This window comes from Cyclopterus lumpus, chromosome 20 (genome assembly GCF_009769545.1).
Source record: "Cyclopterus lumpus isolate fCycLum1 chromosome 20, fCycLum1.pri, whole genome shotgun sequence".
Taxonomy (NCBI): domain Eukaryota; kingdom Metazoa; phylum Chordata; class Actinopteri; order Perciformes; family Cyclopteridae; genus Cyclopterus; species Cyclopterus lumpus.
In genome coordinates, this window is record NC_046985.1 from 8123496 (window position 1) to 8146301 (window position 22806).

Consider the following 22806-nt stretch of genomic DNA (forward strand, 5'->3'; position numbering starts at 1 on the left):
AGGAATACTGACTGCCCTCCTCAAGTAGACAGAGAGCAGGTGTTATGCAGCCCAGGATAAAGTTGTATATCACTAATATATCCAGCAGAAAACATACATGCAAAACCAAATGTCATAATAATAACAATTATGATAATGATGTTTGCATTTTAACAAATTATATCGGCTCTTGTAAAATGCTACCCCCAAAAATGTAAATATGTATCTGAACTTTTAAATGCATATAGTTATTTATGTTTTGTACGAGGCCTACATAATTACACAACTGGTGTCTTCCACTGAAATATGTCTGTTTTTCTCAATATGAGGGTTGATAAACATCATATACTGTCAGCGGGCTGTGGCGCATATTTTGCTTTTCAGTCGTTGTGGATCAGTTAGAACAGTTATCTGGAGGAACATATGTGTTTGCTCTTTATGGACGGTTTAGATTAAGTTGTCTGTGTGTGAATGCAGCTGCTCTTTTCCCACCATGATAAAAAAAAAGTAATACAAATGACAATGACTATATAATTAAATGTATTTTGAGATATTTATATGGTTGCTGTATGTAAACATTCTTCTATCTTGTTCCTCATTCCTCACTACAACATAACATATTCCTCATTCAATCTGGATGTATCTGCATGGATTGCTGATGTTGGCAGGTAACATAATGGTTGCCCAATACTTTCTGAAGCTCTTCCAGTCTCAAACTGATATAAATAGTGAAAAGCAAACGTTCTGGTCTTCAGTGCTCCAACATGACTCGGTTTGTGGCTATTCTGTCCTGTATTGGTACGTTTTCCAAGAAATACCCAGACACACTTTTCAATAGACCTTTTCAGTGCTATTAGTGTCACCAACGGACTCTGTTCATGCTCATGTGTGCACCACCGGGGCGATTTGTGCTGAAACACCCTTCAACCACAATGTGCACAATGAGAGGGTCATAGGAGGCCATGATGCTAAACCCAACACCTGGAGATGGCAGGTGAATCACTAGGATTCACATTTACAACTGGGAGAAATCCTGTATTATAACTTTCTCTACGGCCACAGAGCTTCATTGATTTGCACAAGTAGATGGAAACAAAACCATCACCTCCCCTTTTTGTTTTTTTGTCGATGTTGCTCTCTGGACACTGGCTAATCCTGTGTACGACAACGACCACGTGGCCATCGCCAACCTTCCAGGCCCCGATGAGATGCTACCTTATGGCTTCACCTGTCACATCACCAACTAGGGACTTATGGACTGTGAGAACACAAGGCTGCATGTTTTTCTTGCTTATTCTGACTCACAATAATCTATCCGGCACATACATGAGCAAGAGGGTCAAAGTTCAAGGAGCAGTGTTATGATAAAGTCGTATGTCCCGATTGAATGCACACTGCATGCAACAACACTTGCTTTGTTAGGGCAGCTGCAGTATGTACTAAAAAGTAAAAACAGAAGGAGGAAGCGTGCCTGCCATCCTGCAGGTGGCTCTCATCCCCGTGGTGGAGCACGCAGTCTGCTCCCAGCCTGACTGGTGGGGCAGCATTGCTCTGAGAACCATGATGTGTGCCGGAGGGGATGGAGTCATATCAGGTTGCCAGATGAAGCAAACGTATGTGTGCATACTGTTTTTTTTGTTTTGATGTTCCTTAATGCAAGACCATGACCATACAAATGTTAGTTTCTTGTGGATTCTTTTTCTATTTTTTCTAACTTAAAGGAACACTTTAACACTTTAAGTGACTCAAATGGCCAGTGGTTCTGCATTAGCGGCAACTCATTGCTCAATCTGACAACAATGCCACCCAGTAGATCTCTGTCCAAGTTAAAGCTGTATAAAACCGGTTGAGTAAGAGGTAACATCCTACTTCTCATCCCCACGGTCTTCAAGCTGGACTCTCTTCTCTTATGTCTGTTCTTGTTGCTACCTGTCCCAGGGCGACTGCGGAGGTCCCCTGAGCTGTTTCACAGATGGAGCCTGGAGAGTCCACGGTGTTGTCGGTTACGGTCCATCTGGAGAGTGCAACCAGGTGTCAAAACCCACAGTCTTCACCAGGGTCTCTTCTTTACAAGACTGGATCTATTCAGTGAGCCTCCTAATACCTCTATGACATGATCCGGAAAATGTCTTTATCTGCAGATTTCCATTGCCTGACTTTTACTTTCTTTGTATGTTTCTTTTTCCAGGTTGTAGGATAGATGTCCCAGTGTATGCTGTCAAATGGAACGGGGGACATAAAATGAATGTGCATCTCAGTCATACGTACAGTAAATGTTTTCTTAATGTAGTTCTTAATTTAGCCAAAGGGTGGCAGTGGTTCATGTTTAGACTAAATGCTCACCATACCATAGTAACCTACTTTGCTTACAACCAGTCTGCAAATCGGGCCACATTTTAACGATCATGTGGCCAACAGAAGAAGGAATGGTGACAACTCTGATTTTCTGACCTCCCAATCTGCAACCCCAGTAGATGAAACATTATTAACGATGTTTTGATGGATGATTAAGAACAACCAAAGGTACTGGACTTATATTAGGTCTAGACTTAAGTGGCAAAGCGGCATGGAGACAAAGCTTTTTTGAATGTAGTCAGATCAAAGAGAACCCAAAATAATTATTGTAAGATCTACCGAAAGACTTAACAAGAACCACATTTTCTTAATGGCGGCCAAATGTGCGCTATATGCAGTCACTGGCCCCGACATTTCCGCCTTGTCTGGGATTCCTGGCCATATGTTTATGGTGGTCGTCATGCAGGAGACTACAGCATGACATCACAAAGTGTTTTTCTCTTAACCAAGGCGACCAAAAAGCCACAGATGAATTCCAGTGGTTTACAACAAAAGAAATCCAATATAATGTCAATGCATTGAGCGTGAACAATCTACTGCCTATAATGCAATAGAAAATATTCAGATTTTAGTAGGTAAGTACATGAAACCATTGTACCTGTTTTTAGTTAGCAGGTCTACATATGCATATGATAAATCAAAGACAGCAACATTTGCTTATCCTTTAAACTGCCTTAAAGTTTAACGGTAACAAATCAGCATATGACAAACAGCATTTAGAAAATGTTTTTTTTATTATTATTTGGAGGGACAGGCTGTCAAAATGGCTTAGATGAAAGTTTTTTTTTTTTTAACAGCAGGTTAAAGTGTGAATATGTAAAAAATAAAGCAGCTTTGTTTGCTCTGCAGGACCATTCAAGCAGAAATATGTACAACACAAAAGGCAAAAAAGTAAGACACGTTCTTTTGAAAATAAAATTTAAAAAAAAGCTGAACTGTAATACATTACATTGATAAACACTGTTGCCATTTCTTTCTGAGAATTGATGTTTTATACAAGAGAAACAAATGTTTGCTTGCAAAAATCAGTGCCCTCTTCTTGGCATAAGAACATATATCGGATGGATTTCAAAGTAATTAAAAAGGCAAAAAGCGAATAATACATTTCCAACGTGCACTCAGCACTTTTTCAAAGTATACAATTAATCAGAACAAGTTTTAACAAACAGGACCTGCATGCATATTTTCTAAATGGTCCAGAAAGGCTGTTGAAACAGCTGTAGAAAGGGTGAGATATGTACATCAACTCTCTCGTGTCCTCAACTGTTCACACTGGTGACAGAATCACCTTTGAAAGGTCTCGTTCTATTGTGAATGAGGCAACGCTTAATTTTCTTAGGGTTTGTATGTGCAATAAGAACTGTATAATATATGCAGTTTTTATGCACAAAAACCCTTTACATGTGATATTTAGTACATAATGTAACCCAAGTCACAGACTTCCAAGCAATTCAGAATACAATCAAATTGATCTTTGCAATTTACTTAGTTTTAGTGGCATTTCTAAGATATCTAACCATAAGTCTGCCTATTAAAAATACTTTAGAATGCTCGAGAGCGATAACCTTCATACGTATACATTTCTCTATAATTCATATATTACAAAGGTTGTCCCAGATTGAAAATTACTCATTTCGCTTTCTTAATAAAATATTCAATTTGTAAGTGATTAGAATTCTTTTTTTCAACCTACATAAATTAGTTACAAAATATTAGTGTAATTTTTTTCTATGGTTACATTATAGGCAGCGATACAATAGACCCATAATTTAGTTTCAGTGATTCGGGAGATTCCACAGTTTTCAGTCCCAAAGCTTAAATGGAAGCACTGTGCACACACCATTGGCAAGCGTGGCTCCCCTGATAAGCAGGCACATCCAGTAAACTTCACAACACCCCATTTTTATTGCCAAAATGTCTTTTAAATTAAACAGCTAATGAAATGATGATGTAATAAGTTACAACAAAAAAAAGGTAAAATGTAAAAGAGAATAGATATTAAATACTTTCTGATGGACTTGTGGTCCCATTTCCCATAGCAATGACTTAATATGAAATGGGAAAAAAGGAAGGAAGATTGCACTTTTAGGTGAAAATATCAAATCACAGTGCTTCTCGAGTGAAAGTAGGCGTTTATCGGAAATAAATAGAATAATATCATGAAGGAAATAATTTAAAACAAAAGCAATAAAGACAATACAAGCTAGAGCTTTAAATGGTACGGGCATTATTTCTAGTTACCCAGCTCATAATTAAGAAACTCCATAATTTAGCGTTTGACTGTTGAATCGATCCCATACAACCACAACAATGCCTATTCATACATAACTATTTTCACAGATAAAGTGCTGATCGAGGAGCTTTTAGAGGGATTTTTTGTACCATATAAGACCCTTGGAGGAGATCTTGAGGAGAAAGAGTCCACTAGCTCCACGATTCAACACAGAGAGGACCCTATACTCAAGTCATCTGGGTGTAAGCCCAAAGGGAAAACATGAACAGGACTTTGTTGTGATTTGACTCAGGTTTCATATGAAGGCCATCACAGCAATGGTCACCATACATTGCCTCCAAAAGCTAGAAAGCTAGAAAAAATTCCCTGAGGTGCACATTCAGCTGTGTTGAGATTCCCAACCTGGCCCCCAGTTAAGGTGGATTCCTGTTTACCATATGGTTGCTGATCTTGGTTTGGTTAAAAGAGCTTTCTTAGGAACTGAGAGCCGTCATTGGTTTCTATAGGCCTGGTCAAATTGATCTCTGTTTTGCATCTTTTCACTTTTAACACTAGCTGCCATCTCACACAGCAATAATCCCAAACTGCTTTGCTAACGTTTTGAAGGCAAGTCTGGAATTTTAACATTTATTAGGCAAGAGGGAAATCACAGCTTCCTCCAAATATCACGTTGACGTTGACTTCTTATGTGCATTTGTTTTCGGTCCCCTCCAAAACTCCTGTCTTTGTTCTTGCACCGTCCACACATTTTCACGTTTTGTCAAACTTTCACAGACTCCATCACAGACAATTTCATGGCTTCCTCCAACAGCTGATTGTCTGTAAATGTGGCAGGGGGTTCTGGAACGGATTCTGAAAGGCCAATCAGCGACTCTAGGAAGCAAGTCCCGGGGTCGCTCGCCGGAGGGAGGCTGGGGTAACTAGGAAACTGAAACTGAAAAAAGTTGTCCATGTGTTCGTACTCCTTGAGGGAGTTGTAGAGCGAGCTGGGCCCCAAGCAGGGGAAACCGTCAAAGAACTCCAGTTCCGACTCCGAAGAGAGACTCAGGTCCATGTTGTAGCTTGCCGAGCGGTCGACGGTTGGGGAGGGCGTGTGTGGCACACTACTGCTATGGAACAGGCCGTTTCCCTGGTTGGCGTTCTCGTCCAAAAGTTCTGAGATGGCTGCAGCTCGATTGTCCGTGTGATCGTCCAACAGTGTGGCATCTATATTGTCATTCTCGTCCGCAAAGTCCACCATGCTAAAGCTACTAAAAGCCTCCGTGCACGGCTGCTGTTGATCTGGGCAGCAAATACCTTTACAGTCGCCACCCTCCCTGCTACTTCTGGAGCCATTCCCTGTGTCGCTGAAACTCAAAATGCGGCTCAGGCCCTTCTCATCCACATCCAGCTGGGCGCGACGCTCACACTGGCTCTCGCCCGCCTCAGAGTCCTCGCTCTGACCAGAGGAGTCCGATAAGTCCGTCATATCGCTGCTGCAACTGTTCTCTCCAGCTGCCGCCAGTTCTGAACTAAAGGGGAAGGAGGGCACTGCTGGCAAGGTGTTCTCCTCCTCCTCGGTGCTCGACTGCTCCTCCAGCCTCTTCTCCAGCTCCAGCTTCATGATAGTATGGATGTAATGCGTCTGTACCCTCGTGGAGTTGAACTCGATACGACCTTCTGTGTTCCCGCAGCCGTCCTTGGTACAGCCACATGGGAACGAGGAATGATCCATCTGTGGGGAGCAGAAGGAAGGAGTTAAATTACTTGTAAAATACGGATAGGAAGTCCCCACCGTATTGTGATTTGGAGCCCTTATTGTTGAACCGCGGTTTCGGTTGGTTTTTTTTGGGCTTACCTGACATTTGATGCCGGCGAGGCTGCAGCTACACGTCTCAGGCTCGCAAAAGCCCTGGCAGTCGCAACCGCAGTTCTCCCTGGAGATTCTCAGCTCATGCAGCTGCCTCTTCTCCTCCTTGTCGATCTTCTTCACGCCGGCTGCTTTGAGCAGTGCGTAGCGGCGTTTGGGCGGGTAAGGCTGGAGGAAATAGCCCTCGTCCAAATTGGCCCCACTGATGTCGATGTCCTGCTCGGGGATGTCGTCCACCGTTAAGCGCTCCGCCTCCTCATTCTCTTGGGTTCCATTCTTAGTCAGCTGTAGAGACATCAAATGAGGGATTGTTGCATTGAACTTGTGTCTCAGAATTGAGGGATTTCTTTACAAATGATCTGATACACTTGAAGGCAACTTTGCTCACCTTTAATTTGAGAGCCTCCAGCTTTTCCTCCCTGAGTCTGTTGAGGACTTTTTCCCTACGTAGGAGCCGCTGCTCCACAGCAAACTCAGCAAGCGTGTACGTGCGGAGCACGCTGTGTCGCTGCATCATGCCCAGAGTGCATCCTCCACGACTAGGAACACTGGTGAAGCCTTGGCACCGAGGGAAGAAGAACACCGTCACCTGGTCAAAGGTCACATTGCCCCGTCGTGCCCTCTTGGTTTTCTTAAGGATGGACGTTGCTGTGGATGGAAAAAGGATAGATTTAGAATACTTCTTGTCCATGAAGGGGAGTAGCGTTATGAACAGACGGTTATTCGTGCATTCTTTTGAACAGCCTCAATTGCTTTTATGTGCCACTAAATGGCATAATGCCACGCCATGCAAAGAGTGTGCCAACCCTACTGAACAGACTGTAAAAGGACACCCCTCCGATTCATTTCCCTATCCTCAACCAAGCCTTATCATGTAGCCAATTAAAAGACACTGCTAACAGGAGTTCAACACACTTACATCCTGTAAAGTGAAACCTAAACTAACAAGAAACCTCTCGGCCTCCTTTCTATTCGTCCTACTGTGCGAACGGCAACCACCCAGCCCTGGAATTTCCCTGTGGTGGCCAACACAGAGGAGGAAGCAGCGCTGCCAGGATCACAAATGGGTGAGTAAATGCTCGGGGCTTCCGGAAGAGGTGGAGGATGGAAGTGTAGCTCTCTGGCCAGGAATAAAAACTCTCCCTGGTCTCCCTGCAAGCTGACAATCCCCACAAAACCGAGGAGTCAAAAGGTCCTTTCTCTGTTAAAAACATTCAGGACTCAAAGCAACCAGCCATCTATCCTCAGACAAATGCAATAAAACCATATGGGAATGAAAGTGGAACCATATGTGGGAACAATTATTCAAGCTTTATAGTAAATTACACTTCCTCTACCGAGGAATATTAAACACGACTTTTGAGCATTTAAGAAAAGCAACTTTTTCCTCTTCAGAGTTCTTATTGTTTTTTTGCATGATTCCCATTTTGTCAGCCAGCTCTCTCTCCTGTCTCTGTCCTGAAGACACACCCTGAACCATTGCTCTCAAATGGAAAAATTGGTACAATAATTGAAGCTCACAGAAAGGAAACCAACCTTTTACCCCAAAGCAGGTACAGACAATCGCCTTACTATGTCTATCTAAATCTGCCGCGAGGGGTAATACAGATGAAACAAACTGCCAGTTCCAGCTTCCCATCCATCAAATCCAGTCAGGCTTATAACACCAGCAGGAGACAAATGATACCTTCTCCGCTGCCTCTTAATGGGATAGCTGTGCTGGCTGTTATTTCCCCCCTTCACCTCACAATGGCAGGCAACTTTCTGTCCAACACAAACACCGGATTATAATGGTTTGCACAATCTGCTTCTCTAGATGTGTCTGCAAGCCTTCCTTTCTTGATTGTCCTACCCCCCTTTTTCCGTATCCCTTCACCCAGCCTCTTTCAGCACCTGTGCTGGGTGCATGCCCGGGCTTCAGACAAGGCTCTGTGTGTTCCCAGCCTTGGCAACCTGCCATTCTTCCTCTCCTGGCTCCCTGCCCCGCCGTCCTGGAAACCTCACAACTGTTTGCCCTTTTCCCCCTGCAATCCCTCTCCAACCCGGCCGGTCCCCTAAAGGCCAGCAGACGTACCCAGGTCCAGACAGAAACCCCCTGAAGCTGCTGGACACCCATCTTTCAAGGAAAGGTGAGGCTCTGTCTGTCTACAAGGCTCTGGGAAGAAGGTGGAGACAGTGCCAAGGTGAGCAGCCACTGCATAATGAGATTAGCCATTTTGCAGCTTTAGGGCATAAAATCAAAAGGGGTATTCATTGCAGAAGTCTGTCATTTCTGTGAAATGTTTCATGGGCTGCCAGCTGCCTAAATTCCTTAACTCAACCCCGTTTTTTTACGGGTTGGTTATCAGAGCCTCTGCAGAGCAGTAAAGACAAGGCAAAAGAACACATTAAATAGCATGTACCATCAGCTCTTTCTTTGATTTATTGTTGCTGGAAGAGAACACTCACTGTTGAAATTTGTTGCCGGGGAGCTGGGGTTGCTGGGAGTGGAATCCAGGGTGTCCGAGTAGCAGCTCTCCCCCTCCGAGTCCCAGCCTGAGCAGGCGGAGGAGAAGGAGGAGGGTGAGGAGTAGCATGGGTCCTCATCCACCTCCTCAAACTTCCTCTTGAGCAGCCCACTCATGGCGTTAGCGTGAACAATCTGCAGGAAAGAGCACAGGGAGGAGGGGTAATCAGAAAGCTATTCACAGAAGTTGGGTCTTATGAATGTACAGTATCTGTCAATACGACAGGACAAAAACAAATGAATAAACAATATCCGTATGTTGCACAGGCCATTTACAGCGGTATTGGTACAAGTGGGTCCTGTGCTCGGCCGTGTGCATCCCAATCTCGTGCTGCACTCAGCTGAGAGTGGAAGTTAGCCATGGCACAGGAAGCAATCAATCAGGCCTATTCGCATAAGGCAACAATTACTGGACCCTTCACCCTCTTCCAAATCCCATCGGCTCAGCAAATGCATTGATTAGTGAGAAGGACCGAGCACAGAGGTGAACAAATAATAATTTAGCCATAGACATTTAATTTCAATCATCAGCTCCATCAAATAGGAGGGCCAAAGCCAGGGCAATGTGCCACTTGTCCTGTTTGATGCGTTTGCATGGCAGTCATAGTAAATATGTACAGCTATGCGCATTCAAGATGTTTTGTTATGCAACTGCTGTGTGCATTCTTTCGACGCTCCCGTGAGAGGGGCTGCTGGTTCAGCGATAAAAACAATCAATCCTTTGAGAAGGAAAGACAGGCAGGCATCGTGAGACAGGGAGAAAAAAACGATCATGAGGTGGGAGAATGCCATTCAACCTCTAATCCTCAAAAACAACTTGCCTAATACCTGTTAAACCTCTTCTCTGAACGAGCTCTGTTGATATCTTTAAATGTTTCAGTCAATAAATAATACTCTCATAGCTCAACCTCAGCATGTGGGGAAAAAAACAGATGAATGAGACGGAAGGTTTACTGCTGGCGTGTTTTACGGTTATGGGACATAAACACGTCACGTGGCTTTGACAAACAACAGACAGACAATCTTCTGCACAACTTCAGGGAAGCGCGAGACAAACGACGACTCCCAGATAAGACGGGTCATCCTCGCAGTCCAGAGGCCGAGCCCCCGCTAACTTAAATAAGGAGGAGTGGAGGAGAGGAAGGAAGTGAGAGGAGAGGGAAGACATGACTGGGCTCAACTCCAGCGCAGACACTCCCTACGATAATGTGGAATGGAAAGGAAAGGGGGCTGTTACTTTACCCATAAAGAGATAATTTCACCATAAAACACTGAACCGTCGTTGGATTATTGGTCAAATCATTTACAGCTGCTGCAGCTCGAGCGTGTAATTGATTTTTGGTTATTGTTCTAGACATGTTTGTCAGGAAATGTCATTTTTTGCACTTTCTGTTGCTCTTTTGACTCGATATAATTGCAGATTATGAGTCTTTTAATTGGTTCAATCTAACTCCCAAGCATGTCAAATATGAGCCCGACATGGCTCTGATACACAAACACCAAGCTGACCTGCAAACAGGCTAATTTGTCACCACTACTCCTTAGAGGACAACTAAACGTGTCAAAGACAGGATACGTAACTTTAACTCGTGTGTGACCTGTATGCCTGGGTTGTCTCATCAGGATGTTATATAAGCATCAGGAATTGAAGGTATGCAAGCAGGGAGTCATTTTCAGCATGCGACAGGGAGCAATAATGCAAAACCGGTCTTGCCTTTTGACAAGGATAAAAGAGAAGTCAGAGTCAAGGGCAAGAGGCTGACACCTTTGAATAGGAAGTGGGGGCAGCATTGCAGCTGTATAGGGGGCTGTTGTTATTGTGCAGTCAGATATTGTTGTCCCCAGTGCATATATGATGAATGAATCACCTTGCAATAGGTCAAGCTGGCTCATACCCGACAAAAAGGCATCCTTTACGTTGTGACCACCTCAGCGTTTCATACATTCCCGAACCAAGGAGAAAGCCAATCGTTCAATTCCAATCCATCAATTTACTCGTGCGGGACATAATCTCCAAACGCCTTTCACAGCTACCAATATTATCGCATCATAGGATCTGCCATCGAAAACTATTTAGAAACACCTGGGAGCAGCATCTGTTGCTTATCACTGATCAGACAACAAGTGTTCTAAGCGCCACACCACAGCGTACACTTCTCAGTGTGAGAAAAGAGGGGCACACATGGGTTCACCTTGCATTTTTGCCATCACTCCCACCCCCAATTCCCTATAAGAAAAAAGAAAAAAAAAGAAAACAAAGCCGCGAGGCATCCTCAAGGGAGTGCATAGCGCCAGCTAAGCAAAGTCTTTTTAATTAAAAGCTGCAGTGAGGCAGAAGGAGAGGCGGGGGGGGCGGGGGGGGGGGGGGGGGGGGGGGGGGGGGGGGGGGGCAGTGGTGTCAGAACTGGGTCATTGTCTCTTGACTGCAGTCTACCTGACACATTGATTTGTTAATCCTGTTCAACGGGCAGAAACAATGGCAAGAGGTTAATCCTGGCAAAGGGACGGCTTGTAGTCAATCTGGAGCTTCTTAGCCTGCTCAGCCGCTGCACCCACAGAACAAGGCCAAAAGGGCTATGGATGGAGCAAGGGACTCGGGGGGAACAGACAACAATCGTGCAATTACTCATTTGCAAAAGCGAGGAGGGAAGGAAAGGGGGAAAAAAAGAAAAGAAGAACTTTTTTTTTTTTTTAAAGATGAAAGAGAAGAATTCAGAGCCGGCTCCTCAAGAAAGCAGTGTCTGTGAATGTCTGCTCTATACCCACAGAATGGATGTGATCGGACAGCCGAGCCGGAGAGGGAGCACAGCGTGTTTTCAACGCGCACTAAATTATGCATCACTGTCATTCCATCAACCACACACAGGCAGGCAGATAAAGGACGCATCCGCTGAGGTGCTCCCTCGCCAGTTGTCACAGAGTTGGGGAGATAAATCTCTGGCGAGGAGATTTGTCACCAGAAGCACTACACAGCTCAAGTCAGACGCATAACTATGTCAGTGCAATAAGATTATCTTGATACATGCAGCTACAGGCTGTTAATAGGAATTCAGAATCCCAATTCTTTCCTATTTTATCTGCAGACAGCTTCTCAAGTTTTTTTGGGGAAGAAAACCTTAAATTATTCCAACTGGGGGAGAATAAGTTGAGGTTTAATATTTCACTCATTAAGAACATTCAACAGCAAACATTTCTACCACTTTCCTTCAATTTAAAAAAGAGGACACTACAGTGGAATGATCGCTTTCCCCAATTTAACAAACACAAGTTGACAAAGGGCATTAATTTTCACAAGAGATGTAATCGGAAGCACAAAAACAGGAAACCCATGACGACAGAGGGAAATGTCCAGGAACATCTTTAAAAGCCTTAAGTGGTGCAACAACATTTTTAAACGGATCCTGTCTGCCCCAAAGCCCAGCAGGACAGCTCACATCCCCCTTGCAGCTGAGTAGGGTGGGAGTGACAAGTCCCAGTAAACTTAGCCAGCCCAGAGCATTTACATGGTGCACTGGCAACCCTGTGCCGTGCCTGAATTACCGACTGGCTGAGTGCTCATAAAATGTGATAATGATGAACCTGGGAGTCTGCGTGCGTGCGTGGGTAGGCCGCCCCCTCTAAGCACCGTTGCAATGCACCTCTCACTTCCAGCTCCGTCCCTGAGAAGACGGGGGTAATTGATCAGAGCCATCAAGGTGACGGCGGGCTGGATTCCAGCGCGTGCACAGCTGGGGGAACACTGGCTCGTTTCTTATAGACTCAGCTGCTGCTCTGAAGCGCTCCACCTGCTGGAACAAAGCAGGGAGAACTCCTGTTTTCTCTTCTATGAGCCTGTTGTTCTCACTGGAGCCCAACGCTCGCTGTGACTGTGCCACAGAGACATTCTGTTCCGCTGACCCGAGCCGGGTGCACTCCGATTCCAAAACGCAGAGGTAGTGGGAAGGAGGAGAGAGGATTGTACAAAACAAATAAATAATGTCATGTCTCAGCCACAGGAATGCCATTCTGGCAGCAGCACTCTTGCTGTAATAGTGGGAGAAGAACACAGGCTCTATCTAACCCAGATGTGTTTTCCACTGCTAACCACTGGAAAGTCCTACTCCTATAAGGCAGCAGCAAGAGCTACCTCTCCTGGCCACACCTGCCAGGGTATTAGCTTGCACATGGACCCCACATGCCCTCAGCTGTCATTAATCTGGTATGCAGGCATGCAGTAGTCAGACTCTGTGGTGGATTTAGTTTAGTCTACTAAAATTGTAAAACAAAAAGAGGGCTGATTGTAAGTGTACACTGACTCCTGGGGAATGTATTTACTGAACAAATATATTAAAGAAGTAAAAAAAATATGTAGCTGTTTTTTTTCCTCTTACATATTTGCATTGATCACTGCTATGTGTAACAAACAAAAAAATGTGAAAAAATTATAACGCAGCTTTGAGTGTGTGCAAGTGAGTGTGTGCGCGTGTGTGTGTGTGTGTGTGTGTGTGTGTGTGTGTGTGTGTGTGTGTGTGTATGTGTGTGTAAAGGTGTTTGTGTGGGGGAAGAGAGGAGTTGGTTTTGGGTTCAGGGGTCGTGCTCCAGTCTGGGACACTTGCAGTGTGGAATGCTGGGAGAAGACAAAGCAGATGGGAGCTCTCCAGTGCTGTGACGGAGACCGTCAGACTCCCTGCACCCCCTCGTCGCCTCTCGCACAAAAGCGTGGGGGCATCCTGCGTGACCAAAATGAGGCACAGGCATCCTTGTCTGAACCCAGCACTGCTGCTGCAGCCTCTCCCAGCTGGGGAGACAGACACTAAAAGTGTGTGTGAGCTTCCTGAGGTTGTGAAACGCACACTGCAGTGCACAGGAAGTGGCCATCCAGATCATCTATGCTGACAGCTGCCGGCCCCACAAGGTTGGCGTGCACAGAATCATATGATGGAGATGAGGAGAGTCAGGAGGTATGGATGATAGTTGAAATTCCTCCAAATATTGTAAATACCATGTGTTGCTTATGATTAAGACAGTTATCTTTTTTTATGTTTAGGGATCATGGTGTAAAATGTGAGACATTTTAAAATGATACTACACAAGTGGCGATGAGGAGTTATTCAACGTCACTGCACATTCCTGGGAATTGAATACCACATGAAATGCACAGCATCAAGTGCTATATATCTCCCCCTCTGTAAACAAAGGATAATTCAGCTCTCTGTAGCCTAATTCCAGAAAACATGATTCCAAAAAAGATCCGGATGAGGTCGCGCTAGAGACGATGATAAAAATACAGATAGAGACTGGCTCTATAAAACAAGAGCCTCCGATTATAGTGCAATTTCTAAATGATGCGTTAATTACAGCTTCTGAATGAGAATAATCATCTGGCAAATACACTGCTTTTCTACACAAACATTTTTTTGCGTCACAAATACTGATCATGGAGAAACATCCATGTGCTGCCGGTGAGAAATATTCAAACAATGAAGACGCTCAACATTCCGCGTCCACACCTGGCTCGCATCGTACGCGTGCACGAGGTGGAAAATGAATAATCATTCCAACAAAAAAAAAAAAAAAAAAGAAGATTAATTTAAATTTTTTATTAATCACTGTAGCCGAACGTTCACGTCGCGAGGCCGTGGCATGTGACCCGATCGTTCCTCATGATTAATGCTAATTCTAATGACAGCCGCCCTGTCAGCTGTAGTGCCTTCAGGAGTCGCTCTAGTTACAAGAGGCGCACCAGCACCGCGGAGGTGAACAAGAACAACTCCGCACGGGCTGAATACACAAAGCCGACCTCATCAACAGTTCACACATTAATGAATCCACACCGCGGTGGAAAGCACGGCGCGCCCGCTGCGACCCGGCGGACTTTCTAATGACCCGATTTATCAGCGGTCGGTCTATTAATCAATAAGCGGATTGTTGGAATCTCGCCTAAATCAATACATTGTTTTTATTCCTTTGCACAAATCAGATTGCGATCACCTGTGCGTAAACCAGCCGCGAAGCCCAATTAGTTAGTTCACTCACTCGTGTCAATATTTACAATAAAAGCGTCAAGTTAAAAGCACCCAAAAGAAGTGCGTCTCCCCCCCCCCCCCCCTTCCCTTCCACCGGACTCACGGGAAGCACAGTCCGAACTATTTGCTCCCTTCCTCCGCGGAGGTTAAACACACACAATGCGGTGTTCACTCAGCACAACGTGCAGCGCCGCTCTGTGTCTACTCACCACCAAGTGGAGTATGCGATCACCATTAGGGAGCGAACCAGCGTTGGGTAGACAAGCCGATGGGATAACGGTGGAAGTAATCCAAAATGGCACAAATAAAGACAGCGCTTCTCCCCGCACACACAAGACCGCTCTCGGTGCTATTGTCTGCGTCTCTCCGCCGCGCGGGGCTCCGTACCAGCTGAAGCGCTTCCCTTGTCTGGAGCAGACTGCCGACGAGCGCAGCCCTTCTCGTCAGTGGAAAACTCCCTCCTGGCGTCTGGTCTGACGCAGGCGGTGACACAGGGAGGCTGCTGCTGCCCACGCCGCTTCCTGCCCGTCCTCCTGATGTGACTGTGAACGTATACCTGCACGAGGACATGCATATGGTGATGGATTGTATTAGTATGATACCAAATAATAATAATAATAAAGACGTCTTGTAATATAAATAGTTATACCCTTGAGCCATTAAAGGAGCCTCTGGTGGTGAGTTTGTGAACATAGATAGATAGATAGATAGATAGATAGATAGATAGATAGATAGATAGATAGATAGAGAGCTATACAGACAGGCATATACATAGATAGACAGACAGACCTATAGATAGATACACAGACAGACAGACATACAGACAGACAGACAGACAGACAGACAGACAGACAGACAGACAGACAGACAGACAGACAGACAGACAGACAGACAGACAGACAGACAGATAGATAGATAGATAGATATATAGATAGACAGACAGACAGACAGAAAGTACAAGTATACCATTTTTCTATATAATAGATTACATTAATACAATCTGAACTAAAACTAGCACCATATTGTCCAAAATCTAGAACATTCTGAATAATGTTTTTTTTTTATGGGATCTAGTAAAGTGAACAATACAACAGATTGGACAAGAAATATAACAGGTCAGAAATAATAAACCCTATATTGTGAGTCTATCAGTATCTTTCATCTCCACATAAAAACTATTGTTGGAAACCTATAAACCACTTTGAGAGGATCCCTGACACTTCTCCATTCGAGTGAACTGCTGTGGAGTAAGAGGTGGGATCTTCAGAAGACTGACAACATCTTCTCTAATAGTGATGTGGGAGGTGCTGTAATGCTGTAATGCTGTGTGCTGTGGCTGGTTTCCAGTTAAAGGAAAACACTGACTAAGCTGGTATGAAATGACAAAATGAAATGACTCACTTTCTTTTTTTATGGAACACAAAAGTCAAATACAGTTTCAAAAGAAACCCAATGCATTCAGCATAATATCGATCTTCAGTAAATGCTTTGATTCAGACTCAGCTGATATGAATTGAATATGAGTTTTTTCATCTACATAGTTTTGTATCACGACACTTCAGTTTATTAGTGGTTTGACAAAATGATGTACTTGGAGCTATACATCCAGCACCCAGTTAGCATAGCTGAGCACTAATGGGAACAGGGGCAATAGAGCAGCTAGCCGAGCTCAGAAACCTCAAACTCACTGATTGATACTATTGATTATTTTTCTGTTTGTTTAATCTGTACAAAAACAAAGTGTTTCGTGGCAAGTTATATTGAGGACTATTTCCAGGCAACAGGTGGAGAAACCAGGAAGCCACTGCTCCTAAAGGGTGAACTATCGCTTTACCACTAAAAACAAACACATAAATTATTCCTGACACCATGGAGATGGCTCATAATTTTACGGGTCTTGGATTTCCTAATAATTTCCTACAGACATTTCCTGGAAGTGACTAACTACTTTTTTGGAAAATAGAAAATGTTCTGTAACAGTTATAATATTCAAAGTTTAGTTTGTCAGCGGTTGTTGATCTTCAGAGGAAGAGACAAGCGTTCCATGTAAGTAAAACTTAAAACTAACTCGATACATATACAATGAAAAATCCAGATAATTAAAAACGCATACAGCCCTAAAGCTACCGCTTGCAAGGTCAAGAATTAATTTTTTTCCACGCTGAATTAAAAAGTTTCTTATCAGCACAATAATTGAAATTCACAGTTCTGTAAACACTGATTGGATTCTCCAGAAGCCGCAGCGTCACACACACACACACACACACACACGTTTCCCTACTCCGCCCACGGCGAGGGAATGCCTTCATTCTCAGCCGGACCTGAACATGGTGTTCCACCAATGTCTATACAGGTGCTTGACTATTTGGGGAGAGGTCTCCTGAAGCTGTGTACATAGAGCTATGCTAATTGTCTCCTGCTAATAGAGGGCCCTATTCTCACTACCCCGTTGAGCCTAGGGGGCCCATTTAAGGCCTCACCCTATAGCATAACGAGCACATCAAGCTGAATGACAGCAGACGTTGGCCCATTAGTGCTCTGATTGAGCTCTCTGTGTTACTGTTTTCAAATCAAGTTCTCTTTTCCAAGTTTATAATTAATAAATCATGACAATTGCATACAATACAGCGTGCAAGTGTGTGGATTTACTTGTTTTGAGCCATTCCCTTTGGAGGGAGTCGTTTCACCATGAGTCATAAATTAGCACGTGAAAAGAGTAATTGGCTTTGCGATAATGAACGTGTTAGATAACAGAGATTATGACAGGCCATGCAACTTATGTATGAAGCCAGAGTGAAAATGTGTGAAAAGCTGCTGATTAACAACTGACAGAGAATGTACTATTTGTTGACGTGCCGAGGATTATAAATACATGTTACACATGAAAACAACTGAGCATTCATAAACACTTCGAGGTTTTGACATAAAAAACTGTGTTCACATTGAAGCCAGATTCTGACTGATGAGTGAAGAACATGTTGGTTAAAGGAAACCCCTCAAAGTAGTTCTTTATGGCTGTGAAGGTTCCAACACACATTTCCTCAATAAATACTGTAGTCGAGATCAAGGTAAATACTATATCCATGTCATCACATAAGCCCAATTACACTGTGAGGAGGGAAGGGACCATTTATAATGTTATTGCAGCCTTTGGATTGTTGTTATTGCAACTAGGAGAAATGGAAGACCTTGCAGAGAGGGTACTGGTTTCAAAACGGGGGTCAGAATATGATTAAAGGGGGAAATGAAAAAGGAAGAAAAGAGTATTTTTTTATGTTATTCCTTTGGAATTTTATCCCAATTCTGCCCATTGATTGTGAAATGCTGGACACTTTTACTACTTCTAAAATCCTTCATAATACAAATGTCTCTCTTTGCTTTAAGGCAGGACAAGGCAATACAATAAAGTAAAAGTAATCAAGTAAATAAACATCCAGCAGCGCTATCTGCATATCAGACAGCAGATGTAATAATCATGGCACCGTCTCCGTTTGGCTTTCGTGAGTCTAAGGTGTGTAATAAAGTGTGAGCCAGGGAGTCTGAATGTCCAGACAGACTCCACCCAATTAGCTTCCCTGTCGCCCTGCGACTCTTTGAGACACAACAATGAACCATCCACGGCCCAGAGGAAGAAACCGACAGTCACATGAGCAGCAGTCACAGCCATTACTGAGGAATTCTGCTCTCTTCACAGAAGGGAGAGAAAAAAAAAGAAAAAAAAACTAATAATCACCAACTTTAACAATTAACCCTCTGTTTGACAAGTCCCCAAGAGCCTGGAGACATTCTCCCTCACTCTGCTACTTCAGTGGTTTGGGTTGGGTGTAAAGCTTAATTATAATAGCAGCGTTAGCAAACATCAGATCACTGACAGTTTCAACAATGTTGTTTTGATGGATGCACATTATGTAAGAACCTGGGCAGCACAAAGACTTGTTGTGAGTTCTTGGGCAGGGTTTTCTGGTCTTTGATGAAGTGTCCTTCATGAAGTTCTCTTGAGATAAACAGGAAATGTCTTGGCGGTGGAACTCATGCTTTTTTATGTTGCCCTTTGAAGTCCTCTGTCAGGGCCATCAGTCCTCTTTTTGATAAACAAGGAAAAGTTCCAGGGAACAGTGCGACTCACATATGTTTACCCTCTCTTCTAAGAAAAAGAGCTGTATGTGTGTGGGTGTGTGTCTGTCTGTGTGTGTGTTGGATGGGGGGATGGTAGCCAAAGCCACTGAATCAGGCCTGAATACATTAAGGCCACTCTCTTTAAAAGTGTGCCAGAGAGTTCATGGTGGAAGACGCCCCTCCAAGAGCACAATAATGGGCTTCAATGCTTTCCATCTGCGGAGAGAGAGAGAGAAAGGCCTGTGACTGCACGTGCTGTGTGGAGTGGGCTCAACAATATGTATTAATTTATGGCCATCACAGCGGCCATAAAAGTCCTCCTAAGGTGAAGACTGGGGGCCGAGGAGTGAAATGCCAAAGCCATCAATACACAGAGGCGATTTCCAAAAAAGCATGAAAATGTCAGCTGAGAATTGGAAAGCTTGTCCAGGAAGCTGTGAAATAAACAAAATGAATTCACAACAAACTCCTGGCGTTGTTAGAAGTTGAGAAGTGTCCCCCGGAGGAGCGAAATGCTGATGTTGTTGCTGCGGTGGTCAGACCGCAGCAGACGGACACAACGGGGCCCGGGGGGGTGGGGAGAGGGGTGAGGGGGTGGCTGATTGATAGCTCCAGCTGTCCCAGAGGAGAGGAACACAGGCAGACAGCTGGTCACCTGTAGCCCCAGACACGACTGTGATAGAGGCGCATGGCATTGTGTTTCACTGCAGAGGGCAACCAGTGCAATGCAGAGTTCAGGCCCCTGTTCATCACAGTCAAGGAAACAAACGTTTGGAGCGACAGGGGACGAGAGTCAAAGAATACAAGAGCACTCGAGGAAATAGATGCAGTCGAGGAAAGCGTGCATGAAGCAGAGTGTTTGGATAATAAGACTCGAAACACCTCATCATCTTCTAAGGACAACGCAGTCCTTTGAATCAGACGCATGGTTTCATGGAGAATAACTGTTGTTTTTTCGACACAAGTTACATGAGAGGAAAAAAAAGAGAGGAAGAGATGAGCTCACCCAGGCAAAGGGATTAATTCAGAAGCAAGAGGGGAAAGAAAGAAAAAAAGAGACACCCTCCCCCTCTCGCAGCCGGCCAGCCAGCCAATCAGCACGCAGATGAGCTGGTTTACTTGGAGACCAAAGAATCTGTGTGTAGTGATATGACATCATCAGCTGCCCATTAAAGGAGAGGTCACTTTTTCTTTTCTTCCATTTTCCTCCACCTTTAAGGATGAGGCAGGAAGTGTGACGTTTCCCAACAACGTCTGAGCAACGAAGACCCTTTTCGAGTATCTTCCTCTCCTGTTTTATTTCTTTTCCCTCACATAGATAACACATTACTTGATTGTTGTGGTAGTCTGTTGCCATTGTGCCCTCCAGGATTGTCTGGATTACTACTTAGATAATATTCATGAGTTGTGCAGTGTTGAGACAGGCACAATTCATGAATTCAACAACTTGCTGTTTTCGTTTGTCGCCGCAACACCGAGACAAGAAATGTTCAGTTTTCAATGCATCCATTCATTCGCCGACAAACAAGCTTTATGTTTGGGATGCCCTCCCTGCATACAGTGTGTGTGCGTGATTTTATTGGTCCTCTGTGCTGTGTGTCTTCAGCTTTAGGGGGGAAAAAGCTGCCAGTTTGTGTTTTGTTTACTTGGCAGCGTCAGGGCTGTCTGACTGATGCATTCTGGATAGTCTCTCCCAGGACGTTTGTTCTATGTTTTATTCATCGCTGTGATGTGCTATAGACTTCCCCCTGACATAATATTATTGATTGCCTAATAGACTATCAAAAGAATAGCCTCACTCAAGGCTTCGAGACTTTCGAGTACCTTTATTTTTTTTTATGGATAATTAGATTTTCATATAGTAGGGCTGCAAGTAACAGTTTCACTATTGATTCATCTTCTGAGTTTCTTTCTCAATTAACTAATAAATGGTTTATTCTGTGAAAAAATGCCTCTAAAGCTTAAGCAACAGTCCACAAGCCAAAAAGAATCAATACATTACATGAGACAAAGAGTAATCACGCTGAAAGGATAACTTAATCGATCGGTTGATCGTCAGAAAATGAAAAATCTGTAACTATCTAAATAATTGTTTAATCACCTAATTATTTGAAGCAAAAAGAGAGATTCACCAACCAGCACCTCTCCCTGCACAGGAACGATGTCCACAGGTTAAAAAAAAGAGGCGTGGAAATCTGGCGCTGAGAGGGTTAACGATGAGTGACACAGAAAGGGGTCCCCTGCTTGGAAAATACCAAATCACTCACAACTACCCTGTTATTCACATGACTGAGCAGGACCTCACTTCCAGGCCGGACCCTGCAATCGTCCTTCATCTCGACCGCTTCTTCACGTCCAAGCTGCCACTCTCCTCAGTGCTGTTGGGTCACGTGTACTGCAAAATGTACAACTCCGGACGGCTCCCGGTATACTGCCCAGGAATCAATACGTGGCAACCCGTGCTTTATGAGCACATAACAATTCTAAATGATGTCGTAGCAGTGCACGCAGACGTATTAGCTCGGTCGAGCGCCAGAAGACAAAAGCGAAACCCCTCATCTGCTTATTTTCCTTTTACTGCAGCACTTCCTCATTGAGATGTTTACATGCAGCACACATGCTTTCAAAGAAGAGACGGAGGCCTCTGGAACACAGAAAGCGCTCTGCTGAGAGTCACTCTTCTGATACTGATACAGAGCCGATAGCAGTCGGGTCATGCACATGGTGCAATTTCACATGCAGAGCAGCTAAGATGATGCAAACTCATAGAGTATTGTAAACTCTACCCCTCAACTCCAAAGTGTGTTGCTAGATTTATAACCACGGCACAGGAAATAAGTTATCAGTATATCTGACCGGTAATAACCTGCTCTCATACTGTCAGAGTTATTACTGACATGCTTTACAGAAAACAGATTGGCTTTGACCCAACATTGCACCGCTGTCTCTCTGCAACGCAAGGTGTGATTGGGCCTGAATGTGATGATGGAAGTCCCTCGCCGCGTCACACTCTCACTGACACAAGGAGAAGGAAACCACACGCCGTCATGTTTCCCGTGACAAACTGAGCACTTCCTCTTTTTTTTTTTTTCTTCTTCTTCTTTTTTTTCTCTGTGTGTGTGTAACAATTTCAAAGCATACAGTCTATCACAATGTTGAAATTGTCGTTGCTTGGGGAAAAAAGTGAGCCGACTCGCTGGAATTTCCAGCAACAGCAACTGATCGTGTACGATTCTGAAGAAATGTGTGAGTAAAGTGTCGACAGCCTACTAACTAACTAACTAACTAACTAACTAACTAAATAAATAACTAAGACATATAACAGTGTAATAACCATAACAAGCAAAGCTCAGTTTTTCAATGAACCTTTCTTTTGGTATTACTGGTTTTGTTCACGTCATTGAGTTTATAAACAAATTGGATGAAGTAGATTTACTACAGCGGTTAGAACATACGAGTTGCTCTGAAAACTAAATATGTTCACTTTCCTTCAAGAAATAGTTCAATAGTTTGGGAGATGATTGTATTCACTATATCTTGCCAAAGGTTCCATGAAACGATTGACACCACTCTCATATACATTAAATGGAGCTACAGCCAGCAGTCCGTTAACATAGCTTAGCATAAAGACCAAGACATATCAGATCCGTTACTCCACCTGGATAAAAAGTTGGCCCGTAAATAACCCCAACCGTTGTTTTTTCATGCCAGTCTCTGTACGGATGATGTAAGTCGAGGTGCCAGTAGATAGATTTAGTTTCCT

At 43.9% G+C, this 22806-nt stretch overlaps 1 protein-coding gene and 1 pseudogene across 1 annotated transcript; one reads left to right on the forward strand and one right to left on the reverse strand.

Annotated features, from left to right (window-relative positions):
* Positions 1-655: 655 nt before the first annotated feature.
* Positions 656-4898, forward strand: LOC117749900 (annotated as a pseudogene).
* Positions 4899-5165: 267 nt separating this feature from the next.
* On the reverse strand, positions 5166-15448 carry csrnp1b (cysteine-serine-rich nuclear protein 1b). Its single transcript, XM_034559569.1, has 5 exons — positions 15137-15448; positions 8865-9057; positions 6805-7064; positions 6405-6701; positions 5166-6281 (listed from the first exon to the last, which is right to left on the reverse strand). The coding sequence occupies exons 2-5, from the start codon at positions 9037-9039 to the stop codon at positions 5328-5330; spliced, it is 1686 nt and encodes a 561-aa protein (XP_034415460.1). The 5' UTR covers positions 9040-9057; positions 15137-15448; the 3' UTR covers positions 5166-5327.
* Between the last annotated feature and the right edge of the window lie 7358 nt (positions 15449-22806).